General features: G+C 33.8%; 1 protein-coding gene across 2 annotated transcripts in view; it reads left to right on the top strand.

Moving 5' to 3' along the window:
- Positions 1-4,883: 4,883 nt before the first annotated feature.
- The window catches only part of LOC122046755 (uncharacterized protein At5g08430-like), a 28,179-nt gene continuing 11,420 nt past the window's right edge, over positions 4,884-21,642 (top strand). The window contains exons 1-7 of one of the 2 annotated variants that reach the window (XM_042607610.1): positions 4,885-5,369; positions 9,621-9,700; positions 11,628-11,824; positions 12,151-13,036; positions 14,073-14,194; positions 14,413-14,472; positions 19,375-19,425. In XM_042607610.1, coding sequence (XP_042463544.1) covers positions 5,281-5,369; positions 9,621-9,700; positions 11,628-11,824; positions 12,151-13,036; positions 14,073-14,194; positions 14,413-14,472; positions 19,375-19,425 — 1,485 coding nt within the window. In that variant the 5' untranslated portion in view covers positions 4,885-5,280. Of the gene's footprint in view, positions 5,370-9,620; positions 9,701-11,627; positions 11,825-12,150; positions 13,037-14,072; positions 14,195-14,412; positions 14,473-19,374; positions 19,426-21,642 lie in introns of both variants that reach the window. The other variant, XM_042607611.1, reaches the window with a different exon arrangement.

Genomic DNA, 21,642 nt, shown 5'->3' with positions numbered 1-21,642 from the left:
CAACCCGAACCCGACCCGAACCCGAAAATGCCCAACCCGAATCTGATTTTTTTCGGGTCGACTCGGGTTGGGTCGTCGGGTCGGGTTCATTTTTGACACCCCTACCTACCATCCTCATATTTGCCACCGGATCTAGAATCAGATAGGGTTCTGTTCTTGTTTCCACATAAAAGTTACTACTACTTTTAAACTTTTCTTAAGACTAACTTTTTTGTTTGAAAATAATCCTTTGGCTGCATATTTGTCTTTCATTTAAAAGAGTTTCTTTTTCTATAGTTGTATTAGTATTTTTTTTTCCCTTTAACAATGGCCAAGTTAATTGAAATATGATGAAAAATTCACATTGTCTTAGTATTTTCCATAGGTTCTATTTCTCTATACTTCGATCTTTTTTTTCAAATGAAAAAAAAACTGTTTTAGTGAATATATATCAGTGGCAAAACAACAAATGCCCTATTAGACTCTATGAGATTAATCGAAGAAGAGGGTCATCAAAGAAAAGTTGGTTAACAATGATAAAAAAAAATACAATTCATTTAAATATAGATAACGATATAATAGGGGATCAAGTCAAATCACCTTGGAGAATCCATATAGCCGACTGTAATTAGTGAGATAAATATTTAGTTGTTGATGTTGATGTATAACAGTGGCAAATACTACCGAAATTGAACTAATTTGATTTGTATATGACACTACATATGGCTCAATAGGCGCATGAGATCCACTAGCTGACTCAAATATCTATTGTATTATCGGAGTTGATGTTCTTTACTGAATACTTAGGTATGATCATCGATGGCCTGATGAGATCCATATAGTTGACCCAAATATCTGTCTTACATAAGTAGTTGATGTTTGTTACTTTCATACCTAGGTACAATCATCTAATCTCTGATGACCTTTACATTTTGTTTGTTTCTTGGAACTATTGAAACATTTTTGGTTGACTCTATAACTTATTATCTGTTTATTTGTAGAATTTTGTACAAATCTCTACTATACTACATTTTTGAATTAGTTGTTGGCAGGTTTGCATTGTTTGTTAATGTGAGGTTGTAAGGTGATCCTTGGCCTATTTCAACCCCTAAGAATTCAACATATGTAACAGCTAAAATTCTGGCCTTTCCAGACAAAATGGAAGATACTAACACTTTAAGAGCATTTCTAGGTCTTCTAAATTATGCGAGACCCTATCTAAAAGATATAGGAAAAATTAGTGGACCTTTATACAATAAGACATCTTTGACTGGACAAAAACGCTTAAACCAACAAGATATTGCTTTAGTTCATCAAATCAAACAACTGGTTAAAACTATTCCTAAGTTAACTTTACCTCTTGACTCAGATTATTTAATTATTGAAACAGATGGTTGTGAGATTGGTTGGGACGGTAACTTATATCGTAAAACTTCCAAATATGAACCTAAATCAACAGAAGCCTTATGCCATTATGCCTCTGGGAAATACCACGAAAAAGGACACTTAACATCATTAGATTATGAAATTTTAGCTGTTATTTACTGCTTAGAAGCTTTTAAACTATTTATTTGTAACAAACCAGAAATCCTTATTAGAACAGACTGCGAAGCCATAGCCAGATATGGTCAATAAACTAAAACAGTCAGAAAAGGCCTCAGTACAAAGCGTTGGTTAAAATTTACAGATACTATAATCAATAAAAGACTTAAGATACAATGGGAACATATTAAAGGGGTTAATAATTCTTTAGCGGATACATTATCAAGATTGTTACATTAACATTTTAATTTTTAGTCCTTACAGGATGGACAGATCAAGGAAAGTTCGTACTTTTTCCACCAAAACCATGCGTTTTGGCACTCAAGATTTACAAACTTTTCACACAACTAGAAGATCATTTTCGCTTTGTTGGCAGAGACAGACTTGACCACATCCAAAATTATCTTATTGACAATATTTGACATATCCCTACACTTCCAGGAAGCTCTAGACATAAAATTGCAGTAATAAACGCTCTTTCCAACTACTTTCTTACCACTATCCAGAAACCAGCAGGAAAGAAAATTTTCTATTACGTAGTCTTTTCAGGACCCTAGGCAGGGGTATACTCTACATGGGAAGAAACAAACTTAGCCATTCAAAACCTAGAATATCCATACTTTAAAGGCTATTATTCACTTGAAGAGGCTTTTACATCAGCCAGAGCCCATCTAGGACCACATTTCTTTGTGAATACAACTCTACAAACAACACCAATACAAGCTACTAGTCCTAATACAAATACTTTTACTTATGCTCAAGTTGTGCAACATACTCCTGAGAATAGCCTGGCAGAACCTTCAACAGAACACACCAATACTCCTATCAGACCAGAGTACCTAACTTTGGCTCAACTTAAAGAACAAAATAAGACTATAGCTTTACAAAGAGCATCTGAGATGCGCTTGGCAGGCTTCCCAAATACTATTCCTGAGGATATTCATACTTATGTTCGCAGTCTGGCTGAAAAATCTACTTTACAAACGTTTATAGAATTATGTGAATCCCTAAAAGCTTTTCACAAAACACCTCCTGAAGGAATGACTATTGTATATGAAGCTGAGTTCAACCCAAAGCTTAAATGCCAAAAGAAAGGATCACCTTGTATAGAATCAGATAAATATGAATGTCAATGCCAGCTTCTCTATGCTTTTAGAAGAGCTAACATGGATTATGAATCCTACATTACTACGACTTACAAAGGGAGACAAATTACCCCTTTTACTCTTCTTGACTTCGGCCTCTTACATAAATTATGGATTCATGACCCAGATTCAGTTAAAGATTTCCCAAAGAAACTTGGTACTGTTATTTCTACTGCTTTGGAAGAAGAAGAAACGTTTGTAGTATGTACATTTGACAGTACTCCTCAAGAATGGATGGACCTCAAAATCGAGCCAACCCGACATTTAGTTAAAATTGACATAAATGAAGTTGGCAGTTACCAAGCCGAGCTACAAGACTATCCTACAGACCCAGACTGTGATTGGGAAGCTCCTCCCTCCTTCTCCGACCAACTTAAACACTGGAGAGTTTCAGTCCAAGGGACGCATTGGGGTTGGGACAGACTTGAAGATCCTGATACTTATATCCTGGTTGGAGAATCATTCACTGAAAAGATTTATTGGCCGAAAGATATGGGTACTAGGTTTTTCCCTTTTCACTTTACTACACAGCATACTACCCTGTTTCAACATTACCAGAAGAAGACAGAAAGAATGAGTAACAAGAGATTAGCAAGTTCCACCCTTTCAGCTAGAGCCTATTGAGCTGCCTTAGCCAGACACAGAGCACTAAACCAAGCTTCCAGCTCACAAGCACCATCTTTAGACTCAACCGGAGAAGACAACATTGATAATATGATGGGCAGCTAAGAATGACAACCATCGTACTCAACAATGCCACCACTACTACAACAACAGTACTCAACAGTGCCACCACCACTCACCAATGTCTCCGCTAAAACCAATACTACTTTCCACCTGTCTCTTTTGCAGATGCCTTCCTTTCAACACCTTCCTTCCACCTGTCTTACTTTCCAAGATGCTTTCCTTCTCTCCCAAGCAAATGTTTCCTTCCTCCCGAAGACATCTCTCCACTCTTGCCTATAAAAGGCCATCTTCCTCTACCTATCAAGGCATCCACTACGAGCAACTTTCTCTCTCTCTTTGCCTCCTCACACTCTCTCAACCTCCCTCTCCAGCTCCCTCTCAAAGCCCTTCCTTTCTGTCCGTAAGTATGTAAAATAAGTCAATTTCAGTATGTAATGTCTTTTAACTATTTCTGTTTCAGTATGTAAGAGTTTGCTTAGTATGTAAGAGTTTGCTTACGTTTGCTTGTCAATCTGTAAGATAGTTCTGCTGCTTAAACCATGTATGCATCTATAAAATACCTGGCTTAATAAAACATACTCTTATTTCATTTCTCTCTTCCATATCTTCTTCAGTCCTTATCTCAGTAACTCAAAGGTGAACAATAACTGTAAAAGAAAGTAAAGCAAAATAAGACCTGTGCTGGTTCAGGAAGGCTAACAAGCAGCCATCATCCTACATAGCGGGGGCATTTGGTTTTCTTATAGTTCTTTTACATGTGAGGCTCACTAGAAGACCCTCCTAGAAGTTAAAAAGAGAGAGTATATATATATATATATATATATATATATATATATCATTTTGACTGAAACCCACTGATCGACCTAGAGACCTCAGATTGTAGTCATTTCAGGTCCTGTGAATTTCTAAAATTGCAAGGAGTCCAAATATGCTCTCCATTGTTATTTTCGACATTTCTAGTGGTGGACCAGAGGTTTTAAAAAATCTAAATCTCTCTCTTGTTTTTACTATTGTTTGACCTAATATCTCCTCATATCAGGCCCAACGTGGTTCTGATATCCTATAATAGGTTTAAGAAAAAAAAGAAATAAAAAGATTAGCTAAAAAAGAGGACAAGAAAGAGAATATGCATAGTTGAAGAGAGAGAAATGATAAAAAAAAAAAAAAAATAGTTAAGTTTACCAGAGGATAAAATAAGAAGATCATTATAAAAAGGTATGTTATTTGGTAAATATCAAAGTAACGTAAACTTTTTGATAAATTTAGATCTCTACCTACGTTTTTTTTGGTAAATTGTCGAAAAATAAGAGTTGCCTTATAGGAAAGACAATGGGAATGAATCAATTCGAAAATGACCACACATTTTACGTAATATCCAAAATCAAGTACACAATTAAGTAAAATATTATTTTTATTAACTTTGCTCATCTACAAGGAGCCAACCAGAATAACCTAAACTTTTGGAAATAGTTTGTAAAAGAATAAAGTCCAGGTGTAAAAATGAGATTTTTGCAAAAGGAAACGACGGCTCGAATAAAGTCGACTCGGGGAGGCTCGAGCTTCGTTAGAGTGTCATGGTGGAAGGATTTCGCCGTTTTGGCTTCCACCCTAGTCCGTAACGTTCGGCCAGTTCTCTGCTCGCTGTGGGTTCTCTTCTCTCCCCCATTCCTCCTTGTCGTTGGGTCGTCCGTTGCTATGGAAGTCCCTTCTGTTATTGGACTCGATTATGTTTGGTTTTGATTTGGGAGAGGAATGCTGGCTTCTCGATTCTCTGATGATTGATCGAAGCGCAGTTTGATTGACAGAAAAATGAGGTGGGTTTGTGCTGCTTTTTAGGTTCTGCGTGGATTTTGGGATCTGTCGAGGTTTTAGGGATCCTTATCGAGGTAAAGGAGTCGATTTTAAACGTAAGTGACGCGGGTTTAATATGAGTAAGAAGTCAAACGAGGAGGATTTAGCGGAGGGCTACTGCTTCATTTGCAAGGATGGGGGAAATTTACGGGTGTGCGATTTCAGGTGACCCTGTTTCTTTCTCTTATTTTTTACTTGTGTATCTTTTGGTGCTTTTTTCTGCATGTGCTTCTTACCGCTATTCTATGTTAGCATGGTCAATCTCATGCATAATACGTCTCTCATTTTTTTTATAGTTTTGGTTATGGATTGTTGTATCATTCTTCGTTTTCTTTATCTCAAATACTTCAACTTTAATTAGTTCAACTTGCATAACTATTCAATTTGTGGGTCATGCTTAAATATGTGAATACCATATCATTGATATATTTTCTCTCATTATATTTTCTTCATAGCTACACCCAATTGCTCATAAATACAATATATATATATATATATAGGTTGTTGTTGTTGTTGTTGTAATGCAACCTCTCACACGTTCTCTTGCATCTCTAAGATCGGTCGTCCCATGTTTGATGTTACCTGACCTGGTTAATCATTTTTTGCATGATTATCTCTACCATTTTATTATTATTTATTTGTTGTCAATGCTCTAGCTCATAAAACATAATTGGTCACACCATAATCTTATATATATATTTTATTTAAGGACCATTCTGCAAGCACACAACAATCTAGAAGCCTCCATTCATTTTTTACCTTTAAGTATTTCTCCTATAAACAATGTTCTCATTGATTTTTTGTTGTTGAATAATGGATTCAAATATCATAAAATCTATTTGTAAATAGAAAAAATTGTAAATAATTTCTATCTATCCAAGTCCATCCATGTTATATGTTCTATTACTTTTCTTTCTTTAGTTGTTGCCTAAGTTTGTGTAGTCAACTATATTAATCTTATCCCTCTATTGAGATCTATGTGTAGCTATATTATCTCAATATTCAAATTAACTAATTATTTTTCTAATACAACATATAAAGTTATTTTAGATCTCCATGCATCCTTTACATCTTCCATTTTAATTGATTCAACTTGTTCAAGTATATCTTTATTACCTGTGAACGTGTCCATGCCTCCATGCCATTCCAACTTATTCTCTTTCATTTTATCACGTATTGTAGGTGCACCTAATTATTTCAACTTAATGATTTTTTTTTTTTCTATTTTATTCTCTTTAGTAATCCTCATATCCATCTTGATAATCTCATTTTTATTGAATTATTTTTTAAATACATGTTTTCTAACAATCCAATATTAGTCCATAAAAGATGGTTGGTCATACTGCAATCTTGTAGAACTATTCATTGGCCAATATAATAGGCTTGCAATAATTCCACAAATATAAGATCCTCTTTATATTACCTGTTCATGTTTCCCTATTAATGATATATTTATTAGTATCTCCTTCCCAGCAAATGATACACCTAAAATATTTAAAACATGAAATTTTTTATTCATCCAACTAAATTGTGCTCTAAATCCTTTCTTATTATTGCAACTATATTTCACATATTTAATTTTAGTTCGTCTTGAAACTACTAATTTCTAAAAATTTCTCCACAATTCAACATTCGACTTTCAACTATTACACTTTGATTGTTGAAGATACATATTTATTTTCAATCTTACTTAAGGTTAACGTTATAGTCTCAAAATCTCATGTTTTGTGATTATTTTGAATAAAATCTCATCAAATTTCAAAATAATACCTACCAAGGTGAGACTAATAATTGAATCTAGTTTCTAATTTATGAATTAAAAAAATTTATCTTCTTCTTCATTATCATCATTAAGCCATGTGTGAGTTAATGATTTAAGATTCACTACATGAGTTTTATCTCTTCATTAAGCATAATGAATTATTATATACTACTCATATTCAAATTAATTAAATAATTTTTATTACATTGACTAATAAAATTTAACTCTTTTAACTATACAATCTCTTGGTCACCTTCAAATATGGTTTTCCCATCTCAATATATATTTTTTTCATTTCTAGTAACTCAATGCATGCATCAAACTATTCTTATTCCTACTACATTATTATTATTTTTTATTATAGTTCTATTCTACCTAGCATTTGTTTCATAGCATATGATGTATCATATGGTCTTATAAAAATTTCCTTTAACTTAGAGGAATATCCTTGCTATTTTGACAACCCATTCTTTGCCTTATCGATGATGTCTTTTTTAATATCCCTTGTTAAATAATTGTTCAAGATGTCTAAAACTTTCACTTACAATGAATTCTTTTCCATCAATCCTAACTACTCCATTAATCTTTCTTATTACTCAAATTACATTCCACATTTAATTTTAATTCTACTTACCCTAAAATCCATAAGATTTTTAAACTTTTCCTCCATAATTAATCTTTGAATTTTATTTAATATATTAGTTAACACAATATTGCCATTAAATAACATATATCAAATTGTCAGGTTATCAAGTGGTAGTGGAAATGAGATAGGGAGCATACGGTTGGTCCTTGATCTAAACTTATAACCATTGGAAAATCATTCGTCACACTTACAATAGTTCTAGTACTGGTAACAAAATTTATCATACTTATCTTTTATCACATTATAATGATATAGACTCATAACTAAATGCTGATGAGACAACAATTATATGAAATTTAGTAGTTGTACCTTGCTAGTTCTAACTTCTAACACTAGAAATTATACTATTATATGACTTTGTACATACCAATGTACTCTTCTTGATGCCAATTTTTTAATAAGATCCACCATCTTAATTTTCTAGTAACTCTTATATATTATTTTTCCAAGTATGAAAATGTTAGGCATTTATTCAGCTTGCTGATACAAGCATATATATAATGCATATGATAAGGGAATAATACTAGTTAGGTAAAAATTGAATCAAGAAGATTTTGAAGAAGTTTCTCAACTAGAGAAAAATGTTAAAGAGTGAAGGAAGTTGTTAATCATTGTAAGAAAACATAGAATATAAAATCTGGATGAAACACTGTTCTTTTGTTAAAATTTATACAGTTTGAGAGTAGACTATTAAAGAGTTAGGTAGAAGATTGTGTCAAGAGAATTTGGAAGAAGTCTCTTAACTACAGGAAAATGTTAAAGAGTGAAGGAGGATGTTAATCATTGTAAGAAAACTTGAAATCTAGAATCCGGATGAAACACCTTATAAATGAGAACTTTAGTGTTCTTTTATTAGAATTCATATAGTTTGAGACTAGACTATTTAGGCTTTCATAATTTTAGCAAGTTGCTAGTAAACAAAATGAAACGTATCTTTGCTGGTGAAATTATTATAGTTCTTTGCTTGGTGAAAATAAAATTATTATAGTTCTTTGCTAAAATGTTATATAGAGATATATATAATCTTAGTTTAAGTACTTCTTAGAAATTTAAACCATAGAACACAAGGACTAAAAAAATGTGTTTCAAAAAATGAGTGAACACATTTAAGCTAGATAGATTGATCTTTGGATGATTCTATTGCTTGTGAATCCATTTTGCATATCAACTCGTTATTTAAATGTCAAACCAATGTTCAAAATCTTGAGTCGTGTCAAAATTTCGATCTTTGAATGGGATAGTACTTGTTTTGTATTGTGTTGATAGTGCCAATAATGAATTAGAATTGAAGAAAGAAGAAGATTAAACATAGGAAGGAGACATTGCCTATGTTAGGTATGGTTTTAAATCTTGTACCATGCGGTCAAAGAGTTGAAACATATTTTGTAAATTACTAAAATTCCATACCACTCAGCATAGACATTGTCTCCTTCCTTTACTTCATTTCCTTCCTCCTTAACCTCAAATTTGTCATTGATGCAAGGGATACCCCCATGGGTGTGGTGTAGTCATAAAACACTTAGAGGAACAATAAAGGACGAGAGTTTAAATCCTAAATAGAGATGAATATCCTGGAGGTCGGCTTCTTAGTGTGCAGAAGCTGTGCTCTGGATTTACTTGATAGTCAAATGGGGAGGGGGTAGGGGGAGAGAGAGAGAAGGCCGCCTACCTCTAGGATTAGTCGAGCGAAGTCCGGACACCTTGATTGGCAAAAAAAAAATATATATACAAGGGACCATCCAAATTCTGTATACTTAAGTTCTGTGCAGTATGTTTTGACCTCTTCTTGTCTTCAACTTTTATGCAATTGGAAGCTTGCCTTTATGGGAATTATTTTTAATTGTGCATGCATGATAAATTGGAATATTCTTTTTTATTGGCTGTAGCATGTTGCATCTTGAATAGTTTGGACCATTGTAAAGTTTTTGCTTACCTGTGAAAAATGCAAAATTAAGATCAAGAGATATTCTGGAACAAACAGTACTAAATCATTCAATGGTCCTTCTAGGAATTGTCTTAAGGCTTACCATCCTGATTGTTTAGATAAGGATCCGATCTTCTTGGAGAGTGATGAATGCTGGACATGTGGTAAATATCTAATACCCTGTTCCTATACATCTTTTCTATCAGTTGCTGTTTGCAGGTTTCTTATGCTAGGAACAGATACATAGTATTTACTTCTTGTTTGGACAAGCATCTTACTATATAATTTTGTTTAAAGTTGGAGCACAAAGCTTCAAGCTGACGAGTAAAAATGTAGCAAATAAACCAATGGTGAATTTTGAAGGCGATAATAGCCACCTAATTGAAACATTTTGTGCCAAAAGTTGGAAAATTGTGCTTCTCTTATCAAGTTCATTGGGAAGAGAAATCCATGCTATCACCTGGTTATTAGACGATAATCTCTCTCTAGACTCTAGAGTTACTAACCTTGAGGAAACTGATACAGTTATTCCATGGCATTTTCATGGAAAAGTACAATGCATTTTATGTCATGCCTCTAAGATCTTGTCATAGAGTGTGATCCTATGTGCAACCTGTGTGGTTGCCTGAGTAGATGCATCAATGGGACATGCCCAGGCTGCTCCCTCTCAGCATAAATGAAACAAAAAAAAAAAGATTTAATTTGTTCTTCATTAATAAAAGCTATTTCATTTTATAATAAGTACTAACAAATAAAGTTTTGTATAGGCTCCGCTTGGATCCTAAATATCAGAAAATAACCGAAAAATGCGCAAAAATATTTCTACAGGCATTGTTAATGAACAAGAGTGAACATATCTCCTTAATTGATGGACTTGCATTCATGTGTCTCTTGAATCAAGCATTTAAGGAGATGCTTGGAGGTTGAGCACGCAGTTAAAGTAATCCAAGAAGTAATAGAATGAGATTAGGCATTTAATGCAAGCTAGAACTTGAGGAAGTGAGAGTGCTTAACTGAATCACTTTACTCAGCTTGAGTTTTATCTAGTTCAAACTGAGCTTCATGAACCACGTGAGGGATGACTAAGTAGAAATTTACCCGACACGTTGCTATAATTCACATATCCGAGCCTCTTAAACGGGTGCACATTCTTCCTTACCCAACTTTACAACCTCTATGTCATGGCAGTCTCTATCACCTCCATAAGATCTTCTTGATTGTGGTCGAATTGAAAGGATCATCTCATATATTATAGGCTCAATGTGTCATGCTGTAAATGATGTCTATTGCAAGCTCTAATGTTGGATTGACCAACAATGATACAAAGTTGTTGGGCCGATCAATTTAGTAAAGTTTGTTCAACGAACTTTTCTCTCTAGAAAAGTGTGTTGATGAACCTTGGAGCAGTTTGGATCCTCTGTCCCCATTTCTCTCTGTCCCCGTGTCCCACTGTCGATCGGACGGGTCAGATTACATCTCAATGCATCATGACATCTTTAAGATGTGTGCAGTATCCTTGTGAAGTGCAAGGCATCCTTGAGATGTAATCTGACCCGTCCGATCGGCAGTGGGACACGGGGACAGTGAGAAATGGGGACAGAGGATCTGAACTAACCTTGGAGAGTTTGTGTCAACTAAATTGGGCCATGGCAACACTACCAGGTTATAACAACTTATACACCTCCATTACACTTGAATTAAGCTACACAACCAAGAAATAAGAAGAATTTGGAAGACTATGTATGGTATGGCTGGCTAGAGAGGGTGGATAGATGATGCTTAATTCTTGATGAATCCTTTTGCAAACTCATTAAAATACAAGGGTTAGTAACAAAGTGAAATACATGTAACATTGTATTGTGGTAGCTATAGCAACATAAAATGCACATGCAAAAGCATAAACAATAAATGCAATGCTAACATGAAAGGTGTAATGTGGTTTGGAGCTCTGTTGCTACTCTATTCTAGACCTACTATTACTAATTAATATGAGACAATGAGATAATCTTCTTCAACTACATTTAAGTTTTGATTATCATGCTTCACTTTGGTTTGACATAGCCGTCTTTGCTGATACAATCTATGTGGCAGGTTGGCATTATTGCTGTATTTGTAAAAGAGCAGCTGCTATCCAATGTTATTGCTGCCCAAAGTCAGTATGTGGCACCGACTCATGTATAAAGGAAGCTGTTTTTGTGCAAGTTAAAAAAAAGGCAAAGGGTTTTTGTAGTCACTGTTTGAAGCTAGCAATTTTAATTGAAGAAAATAAGGATGTTGATTCAGATGGGGTACGCTCTGTATAAATCTCTTAATAGATAATGCATGAATTTCTTTGGCATTAAGTAGTTGCATTTATGCAGTCATAGTTGATTTTAGATGGATTTAAAATCTTTATTTGAAACATTTATGTATCTTTTCAACTTTGAAATTCATGATTCTTTTGCCTCCTTTGCAATATCTTGTTTAATGAAGACAAAGAGCTTGCTATGCAAGTAGTGTGATTTGTTTTGGTGATATTTCTCTTTCCAATGGTGTGATATTGATGTTACGACGTGCTACTTTTTAATATTCTAAGTAAATATGTTCATATCGAGTTGAAAGCCATTTTCTCCAGGGAAAGATAGACTTTAAAGATACCACTACATATGAGTTTTTGTTCAAGGATTATTGGGAAATCATCAAGGATCAGGAAAAATTTACACTTGTTGATCTTCAGACAGCAAATGCTCTTCTTAAAAGAGGTGAAAATTGTCAGACTGGATCAGATTCAGATGAACTTGAGGAGGTGGAATCTGATTTTGATGAGTTTAAAGACAATTTCAATAATGGGTTGGCAATTTTTGACGATTTGAAAGGCATGTCTGTTAGATCAAAGAAGCGGCAAAAGAGATCCAGGCCAAAGAAAAAGGAGTTTGTTGGTTGGGGTTCAGTAGAGCTGATTGGCTTTCTTGCATCTTTTGGTAAGGATACAAAAGAACCACTTACACAGTTGGATGCGTGTGAAATTGTAAAGGATTACATTCAAGAAAACAAACTTCATGATCCTAATGATAAGAAGAAAAAAAATGTTATATGTGATGAACGGCTGCACACTTTATTCAGAAAGAAGAAAGTGAAATTTCACAAAATATACAGCTTACTGGAAAGTCACTTTGCTTCAAGTGATAACTCAGACGATGAGTTGTCCTTTAGTTCGGAAGAGGGTGATGATGCATTTGGTGGGCGTAAGAAACAAAAGAAAAACAATGATTACCAATTTGATACATCACATCTGAAGAATCAAAAGAGAGACCTTTCTGCATTGTATAAATCTCACTATGCCTCCATAGTTAGCGAGAACATCAATTTGGTTTATATGAGGCGATCTTTAATTGTAGAACTTCTTAAAGATCCTGATACCTTTGAAGCTAAAGTTTCTAGATGTTTTGTGAGAGTCAAACTTGATCCAAAATATTTCTACTCTCTGGCTGAAAAGATGTACGTGCTCGGGCAGGTTACAGGTTAGCCCTTTTGCATGCATTTCAAATTTTTAATGACATTTTTGTCCTTTTTTATATTGAGCAATGTTGTTAGCTCTAACCTTTGAACCGCTGAACTGGCAGTGAGGCAACAATGTTTTTTGTCATGTAGTATTAATAAATTTTTGAAAGTTTTCTTGCTTATGGGTGCAAAATATACTACTAACTATGCGATGCATGACTTGAAATTTCGAGCTCTGTTGTATAGTTGGCATGAATATCCACTCCTATGCTTCCCATGCCAAGTTCTGTATCCTGTCGACACTGAGCACACTTCAACACGAGTCAAAATGTTTCAAGATGAGTTGAAATGAATTCAACTAATAATATCTGCACTAATTTTTGTTAGTTAACATGTCTTTTTTACTTTGTTTTTCTGAAATTTTACTTCAAGAAAATATCTTATTGCTATGATCTTATTTTCAGACTGAAATAGCTTAAATGAAAGAAGATTATAAGAGGAAAACTATGTAAATTCATCTCATTATGCTCTAATACATGTTGAAGTGTGCGGACAAGAAGGTGACATGATATTGTCCTGTCATTTTTGATTTAATTAACCATCAATTTTTAATTTTCTTACTTTTAAAGTTAAAAAAAAAGTAGAAAGGGATTAGAAGAACAAAACTTAATTGAATATTTGAATTCATCTTATCATCCACATCTTAGAAAATGTGGTAAAATTTTATTTAATTTGCTATCTAATTGCTATAGTCTATTTTTAAAAGGAAATAAACCCAAGTAGGGGTTAAAAAAAATAAAATCCACATGAATTGTTTCAACATGTTTCGATGTATGTTACGTGTCAACATATTATAGTACCAAAACTTTACCATTTTGGCCACAGATCAAAACCGTAAAAGGAAAGATACTAAATCTCGGGAGGGTGTATAGACCTAAAAAGCTACATATTTTAATTGTAAATCCTTTCATTGATCTCAAGCTTACTAAATCTCAAAAATGTGACAAGGGATGATATGAAACTGAATTGCAAACAATTTATGTTTCTGTTTGACAGGTGTTAAAAATGTCTCTCAAACATACAAGATAGGGGAAATGTCCACAGCTATAGTTCTACGTGTATCCAATATGCACAAGGATGTTCCAATATATATGCTATCTGATGATGACTTTCAGGAGGTATGCACAATGGTATTTGAATACTTGGATGTGTATTGTTGAAAAAAATGTTTCTATTTACTTTTGAAATTCTAACATAATTCATCACACTCCGTAAGGTATATTAGTTGTCTATGAATGTTGTTTAAGGTTTGTTGGGCTAACCTTGAAGTCCATATGCGTATTATAATATCTTTATTCTCCTATGCTTGTTTAAGAGTTGCATAATTTATTTGTAGGATGAATGTGAAGATCTATGCAAGTTAGCAAATAAAGGCGTTTTCAATAGGCCTACTGTTGTAAGTTCATTCCTCCAAGATTCCATTCTCTATAATGAAATATTTCTCTATGCCCATGTCTGATATTTTGCACTGTGTTTTTCTAATTTTTCTTTTATGACGAAATATTTCTTAATATTCTTCTGATAATTGTTATTGTGCACTATAGAAGGTGTTAGCCAAAGGTTCTCAGTGTTCATTTTCTTAAAGATGCTCATTGTTTATGTGTCAGATAATGTTGTCTTGTTTATGTGTCAGATGATGTTATCGGTGTTGCATCCTTCTTATTTATGATGTTAAATATTTCGGGAATGATTCCATCATTCTATGTATGTATACGAACTTAGCATTAGGATTATTTTTATACTAAGATCTAGTTTACTTCGAAAGGAGGCGATCAGAAAGAAATGGATTGGAAATAGTTTTTTCTTTCTTGGAAAGCAATAGTTGGAAAATAGCCTTTACACGAGTTTGCCTGAAGGGAGGAAACGATAGAAGAAAGGAAGAGCGCTAGGGAAGGGAGAATATATATATATATATATATATATAGAGAGAGAGAGAGAGAGAGAGAGAGAGAGAGTTTAGGGTCTAAGCTAAAGAAATTTAAAAAAAAATAAATTACACATGGTGCTTACAAGGTAAGTAGGGTAACAACCTCTTTCTCTCTATATATCTAGGCTCATGATATCCTAGGCGTCTCTCACATCCAAAACACTTGAGGCGTCCATGCGCCTCAAGTAATGAGGGGCACCCATGCTATCATGAGCTTGTATATATATAGAAGTAAGTGTTGTGCTGGGCAGCCCCTGCATGCACTCGGTGCCCACAGGGGTGTGCAGGGTATCACCCCTACACACCCACTTTAATTTTGTTGTTCTTGAGGACTATATGGTTATATTAATCTTTTTAACACAAGCCACACATGCACACCCGCCCAAGAAAATAGAATGGAAGGTATCTTCTAAAAATATTATAGTATATGCCAATTTATAATAAATCTTCTCTCCCACCTTAGCCAACAAAGATACTAAAATTACACTATATATTCTTCTCCAATGAGATTCAATCTGCTTGCATAATCACATTATTCATAATTGAATCATTTATGGATATTGATGTTGTTTTATCATATTCAAATTGTGATCCTTCTAGTCTACCTCCTAAGTGAAAAAAGAGCACTTGCAAATAATATTCAATTGTCATATGTCAGGGGTGTAATTTCCACTTATCAACAGGTACCCCACTTGATGATAGTGTGATGAGGACCATTAAAACATCATATGAACAATAGAAAAATAAAACCAAATTAGGAATCAACATGTTGAGATCTTTGAGCAATTATATGTACTAGCTGAAACTAATTATAACCTTTTTCTACAAAATGAAAACTGTACCGTGTAAAACATCATATGAACAAAAGAAAAAAACAATGAAATAAAACCAAATCAGGAATCAACAGGTTGAGATCTCATATAAAATTCAGCAGTTAACATCATCCATCCTTCCAAGTAGACATAGTGAAAAAAACCGCATCTACCCTTGGTGTTTTCCATCCTTTTTATATCTTCTACCCATTCTGAGTTATCAAAGATAGGTTTCACTTGATTTACTGAAAATTAAGATCAGGATTTCCTTTCCAATTTGTGCAAGAAGTGGCTATACTAGTCCATGAGGTTCAAGTGAATGTCAATGTATCCACTCTTCCCTTGCGTACGAAAGAAAGCAACTTGAACTCTTATCCAACTTTATTTTTGTGTCAAGGCTCACCCTTTTATAACTATTGTTGCTAAGTTAGTCATTTGAAATAAGTAATAGTAATAGTGAACACGACAACAACCAAGTCTTATCCCATAGGTAGGGTCAGCTATATAGATCCTTCTACGCCATTGAGCTCTATCCCTATTATATTATCATTTATATTTAAATAAATTTTATCTTGTTTTATTATTGCTAACTAAGTTTTTTTTTTTGATTTTCTTGGTTTGATGTGCACATTTGTCATATTTTTACATTGCCTAACTAAAGCATCTATTTGTCGTCTACATACATATTTGTATTATTTTAAACGTGTCTCTCGGAGTTTTCCTTCAATAGGTGCAACTCTGACTTTTTTTTCCTAATATTTTCATTTCTTATCTTGTTCATCCTTGTATGTCCTCTTTTTGTAACTCTTATCTTCTAGTCATGTACTCAAGTCATATCTCAATATTCAGCTCTATATAACATAACACGTCTAATTGCGGTTTTGTAAAAATTTTTTTTAGTCTTAGAAGTACTTTACAATCACAAAGAATACTTAACGCTCTTCTCCGTTTCAATCATCCCGATTGTATTAAGACATCTCTCTCAATCTCTCCATCCTTTTAAAAAATGATCTTGAATACTTAAAGCTCCCCGTTACATCATCTCTTATCTTAACAATTGTCTCATTACGTCTCATATTACTAAACTTAAATTCTATATATTCTGTTTTTACTCTACTGGGCCTAATTTTTTTTAACATTTACTCCTTCACGGGTCTCATCTACTAAAACAATATCATTTGCTAACAACTAACATCACAGTACTGTATCTTCGATGTGTCCGGTGAGTTCGTTAATAGTCAATACAAAAGAAAAAAAAACATTGTAGGTGTTTGGTGCAGGATAATCAAATTTGTGTTTTGATATTGACAAAGGGTTCAAAGTTGAGCCGTGTTGATCTAATGAGGTTGACTAAGTGTCGATCCTATAGTAGGAACTCCAGTTGTTTACACTTGGTTAATTGGTTCAGAAGCAAGTTTACAATATGTGTTCTAGTATCCTTTAACAGTGTCAATCAGGATAGGTCGACATATATCATCCATGTGTTGGGCGGATATGTGTAGATCGAAAGATGAGGGTGACATGGGATTTAGAGACTTGCGGGTGTGGAGCCTAGCCCTCATGACTAAGGTTCTCAGGAGGATTCAAGAGAAGGAGGATGCATTATGGATCAAGTGGATACATCATACCTTCTTTAGTCGCATTGATCTGTGGACGTGGGAGTTGCTCATTCAGATTCCCCGCTGATCAAACGCTTGTTGCACATACGAGATCTTATCCTAGAGGTTGTTAGACGAAGATTGGCCAAGTGGTTTGCATAGGATGGAGGAGTAGCTCGGGCTTACGACTTCTTCAGAAGCTCTCTAGTCCTAGGGTGCCATGGCTCGGGTAGTGTGGAAACTTGTCGTTCAGCCGAGCCATGCAGTCACCTTTTGGATGCTGGCGCAGCTAAGGCTTCCCACTAAAGATCGAAAGGAGTATATAGACGATTGACAATGCACTTTTTGCGGACATGTGCCAAAGACACAGGAGTATCTGTTCTTCTAGTGCCCCTCTATTATAGACCTATGGTGGAGGATTTGAAGTTGATTTTAAATGCGCCCAGAGATGTTGACCTATTGGAGGATGATTTGTGTCTTTGGACAACATTACTGTGGGAGTAGGGCGGTGACAAAGGCTCGTCATTTGACCTTATCATCACTGAGACATTATGTGTGGAGAGCCCAAAATCGTAGTTTGTTTTTGTGAGGGACAATTAAATGTGGAAAGGATATTCAGAAGTGTGCAAATATATGTATACATGTCTTTAGGTATCTATACATTATCTAGATAGACCCAAAAACTTCATTTTGTATATTTTGGATACATGATATTCCATTTTCACTTATCCGAAAAAAGGGAGAAGCAAAGGAAGAAGAGTAGGGATAGAAAGAAGTAGAAAAAGAGTAAGAAGTTTAATGGGTATGAGGTTATGCTAAGGGGTACATTCTTGATCCTTAGTAAAGGATTATTGTTGATTGAAAAGCTGCTTATGTTCTCTGTAATGATCAGGGTTTTTTTTGTAGCCATTGCGTGATGTGCTGCGACGACCCAGATTAATTTCTGTGATGATCAGTGATTGGCTACTTCAAGCTCCTTACAGTGTAGCGTAGCAAATCAAATGTGCTGTCAAGCTTGGCTCTAATCCTCATCCACCTGCCATTTGGTTTTGCTTGGAAATGAGCCAAGAGCCTGAGACGTACATATGTATTTCCCAATACAGATGATACCTTGATTTCAAGCGGCATGTGTGGCACTTGAAGCGATGGTTTGGATCGAGTACCTAGCATTGACAACAGTTGAAGCAATGGATAAGAGTAAAATGGCATGTGCTGGCCATTTCTTGGTTTTTAGTGTTTTCTGTTGATATTCAATGGTATGGTTTATATATATGCGTTTTTAATTTTTATGAAAATGTCAAATGTCTTTCATTAGAATTGGCTCTTGGCGTATTTTGTTTTTGTTGAAACTAAATCTTCTAAAATTGTTTAAGCTCTTTTTGGTATCTGCTTTTTTGGTGAAATTGGAAGATGTTCCATGAAATTGAGCATTTGGAGTATGGTTGACAGGTTACAGCAGTAATCCCCTCAGCATACTGTTCGTTCATGAGATGTGCATGAATGGTTATAAACTCTGCAAAGGAAAAAGAATGTCATTTTATTGATCTACATCCTTGAGTAACGGTAGAGAGAAAATGATTGACAAAATTTATTTAAGTATTGTTTGTATTCTGCATCAAGTTATCCGAGGCAGACGAATGGGGTTAAATGGAATTCTCTTATTAACCATTGCTTGTGCTTTATGGATTATTGATTCAAATGGCTGACATAGGTTGTGCATCTTTCATCAATTTGGATATCATCCTTTTTGAACGGCTCCTACGTATGCATATACATAGTTTAGTCCATCCCTATTTTATTGGTTGCATACTGTTTAGTTTGGATAATAAGATTGCTATTTTAAATGGAATTCCTGCTAAAATTTTATTTTGCTCGAGTGACATCTGGTTGTATGTAATTTTATAATTTGTATAGCTTATCCTGTATCATGTTATTTTTATGAAGTTTTGTTGTTTTGACAGGCAGATCTTGAGGAGAAGGTCAGAAGTATTCATGCTGACATAATGAACCATGTATGTCATTATGTTTCTTTGAAAGAACATGTATTTCTATTTGGTCACTTAGAAATACAACAATTAAATTTTATGATAGTTATATTAGTTAACCCATTTTGATAATTGGTGAAAAAGTTTGCCACTCATCATAAAATACTAGTACCACAAACTTATGTTTTTTGGCCTCTAAGGGCAAAGTTCTTCTCACACCTATACTATCATGTCAAATTACCTATTACTTTCTACAATGACTGTTAACTCTACACAACAACTCTAGATTTCTTGCAAGTGATTCATGAATGACCCAAATAAGGGATTTCTCTAAAATACCAAATCTATTGCTCTTATCAAGAGATGAAGTGAGAACCAAGAGAAGAGGAGAGATTACAAAAGTTGAAGCCTTCAAATCTTGTACAAGCTCGTGGATTTTCTTTTGGCGTTTTTGTAGCAATAGAGCACAACAAAATGACTATGCAATGGTGTGTCTCAATGGCTGAAACAACTCAAAGCCTCATATATCCTCTGGTCAAGCATTCACTTGGAAAAAGCTGAAACATATGACTTCAATTGGCTGAACCAAGGTTCCAGTTAACTATTTGAATATAATTTGAATGTTGAAAATCTAACAATACTAATCATAGTTGGCTGAACATATCTCCTCAAGGTTTCAATCCCGGACTGGAACAATATGATTTTGGTATTATATCATGCCGATATAGTTTCGGTATTTCTTTAAATTTTAAATATAAATGTATATTAGTTTAATTAATATTTGATTATTAAATATGTTTTATATTTTGAGATGTTGAATTTATATTTTAATATTATCTTATAAGATAATGCCTATTAATTTTTATATATATATTTTTAAAAAAAGTAATTCTCAAAATTCAAAACTAAATTTAAAATTATAAAATCATTTGAAAAGTTAAAAATAATTCTAAAATTATTTGAAATGTTTAAAAATTATATATATATATATATTTTAATTTTAGATTATTTTAAATTTATATTTAATTTTATTAATATTTATTAATTTTTAAAATTGTTTAAAAATTTTGAAGTAATTTTTAATATTTTATAACTATTATTAATAATAGTTTATTTATAAATAAATACATATTTAAAAAATAAAAAATTAATTAAACAAAAAAAATTTACAGTTGTAGTGATCTGAGAGTTTTAAGAATATATAAAATTTTTTTAGAATTTAGATAAATTTTTATATATTTTAATGTGATAATTCAAGTAGTATTTTAAGAAATATGTTTGACTATCTATTTAAGTTAGGTGTTGATTGAATTCATTAAAAAGAATAATAACATAGCTAAGAGACAAATAAATAAATAAATTTATTATATATTTTTAGAATTAAAATAAATTAATATATAATTAATTAGATAATTTTATTAGAGTTTAATTAAGTCTCTTTGGATTATTCTTATCATAGCTAGGAGTTACTTGGGACAATTAACCTAAGTTCAGTTTTAATTAAAAAATGTGACACGTCGTAATCTCTGGTGCTATTGTCGGGGTTGCACGACCCCTTCGGCGTGGCTGCTATGGTGTGTGACACCTCTGCCGCTGGTGTCGGGTCATGCCGGTTCCGGTTGGCAGACGGAACGTCGTCCGTTTTGACCGGCTCAGAACGATATTTCAATCCTTAAATCTCCTAGATGATTAAACATCATCTAGTCAATTGGTTCCAATTCCCAGTTCTAGTTAACTGAAATATGTCCAATCGACTAACATTGGTTGAGAAATTATATGAGCCACATAAGTTACCCTAAGGTCTTGGCCATAAGCTATTAATAAAAGCATGACCCACATAAGTTACCCTAAGGTCTTGGCCATAAGCTATTAACAAAAGCATGACCCCCTGAGCACTCTTAAGTTGAACTAATAGTTAACCATGTCATTGGTCGAGCCTTGAAAGCCTTGCCTCCACTCCAACTCCCTACAAACGAAACCATAGGTCGTTGACAATGTTCCGACACATAAGTCCATGAGGGGACCCCAATAATAATATCACTAAGTTATAAGGATTCAAAACATAAATCAACCCTAATGAAACTCTACCTAGGCAATCATACCATCAATACAATTTAATTTGAAAATACACCTAAGATTACAACACACAATTTAATACAACATCACATAGCTTCAATTCCTTCTCTAGGGTCAATGACCATCCATGAGTTTGAAGCTTCTTATGCCTCTAATACAAATTTAACT

The sequence above is a fragment of the Zingiber officinale genome, chromosome 2B, assembly GCF_018446385.1.
Source record: "Zingiber officinale cultivar Zhangliang chromosome 2B, Zo_v1.1, whole genome shotgun sequence".
NCBI lineage: Eukaryota > Viridiplantae > Streptophyta > Magnoliopsida > Zingiberales > Zingiberaceae > Zingiber > Zingiber officinale.
The sequence above is the reverse complement of the archived record's forward strand: the minus strand, read 5'-3'. Positions and strand labels throughout refer to the sequence as shown.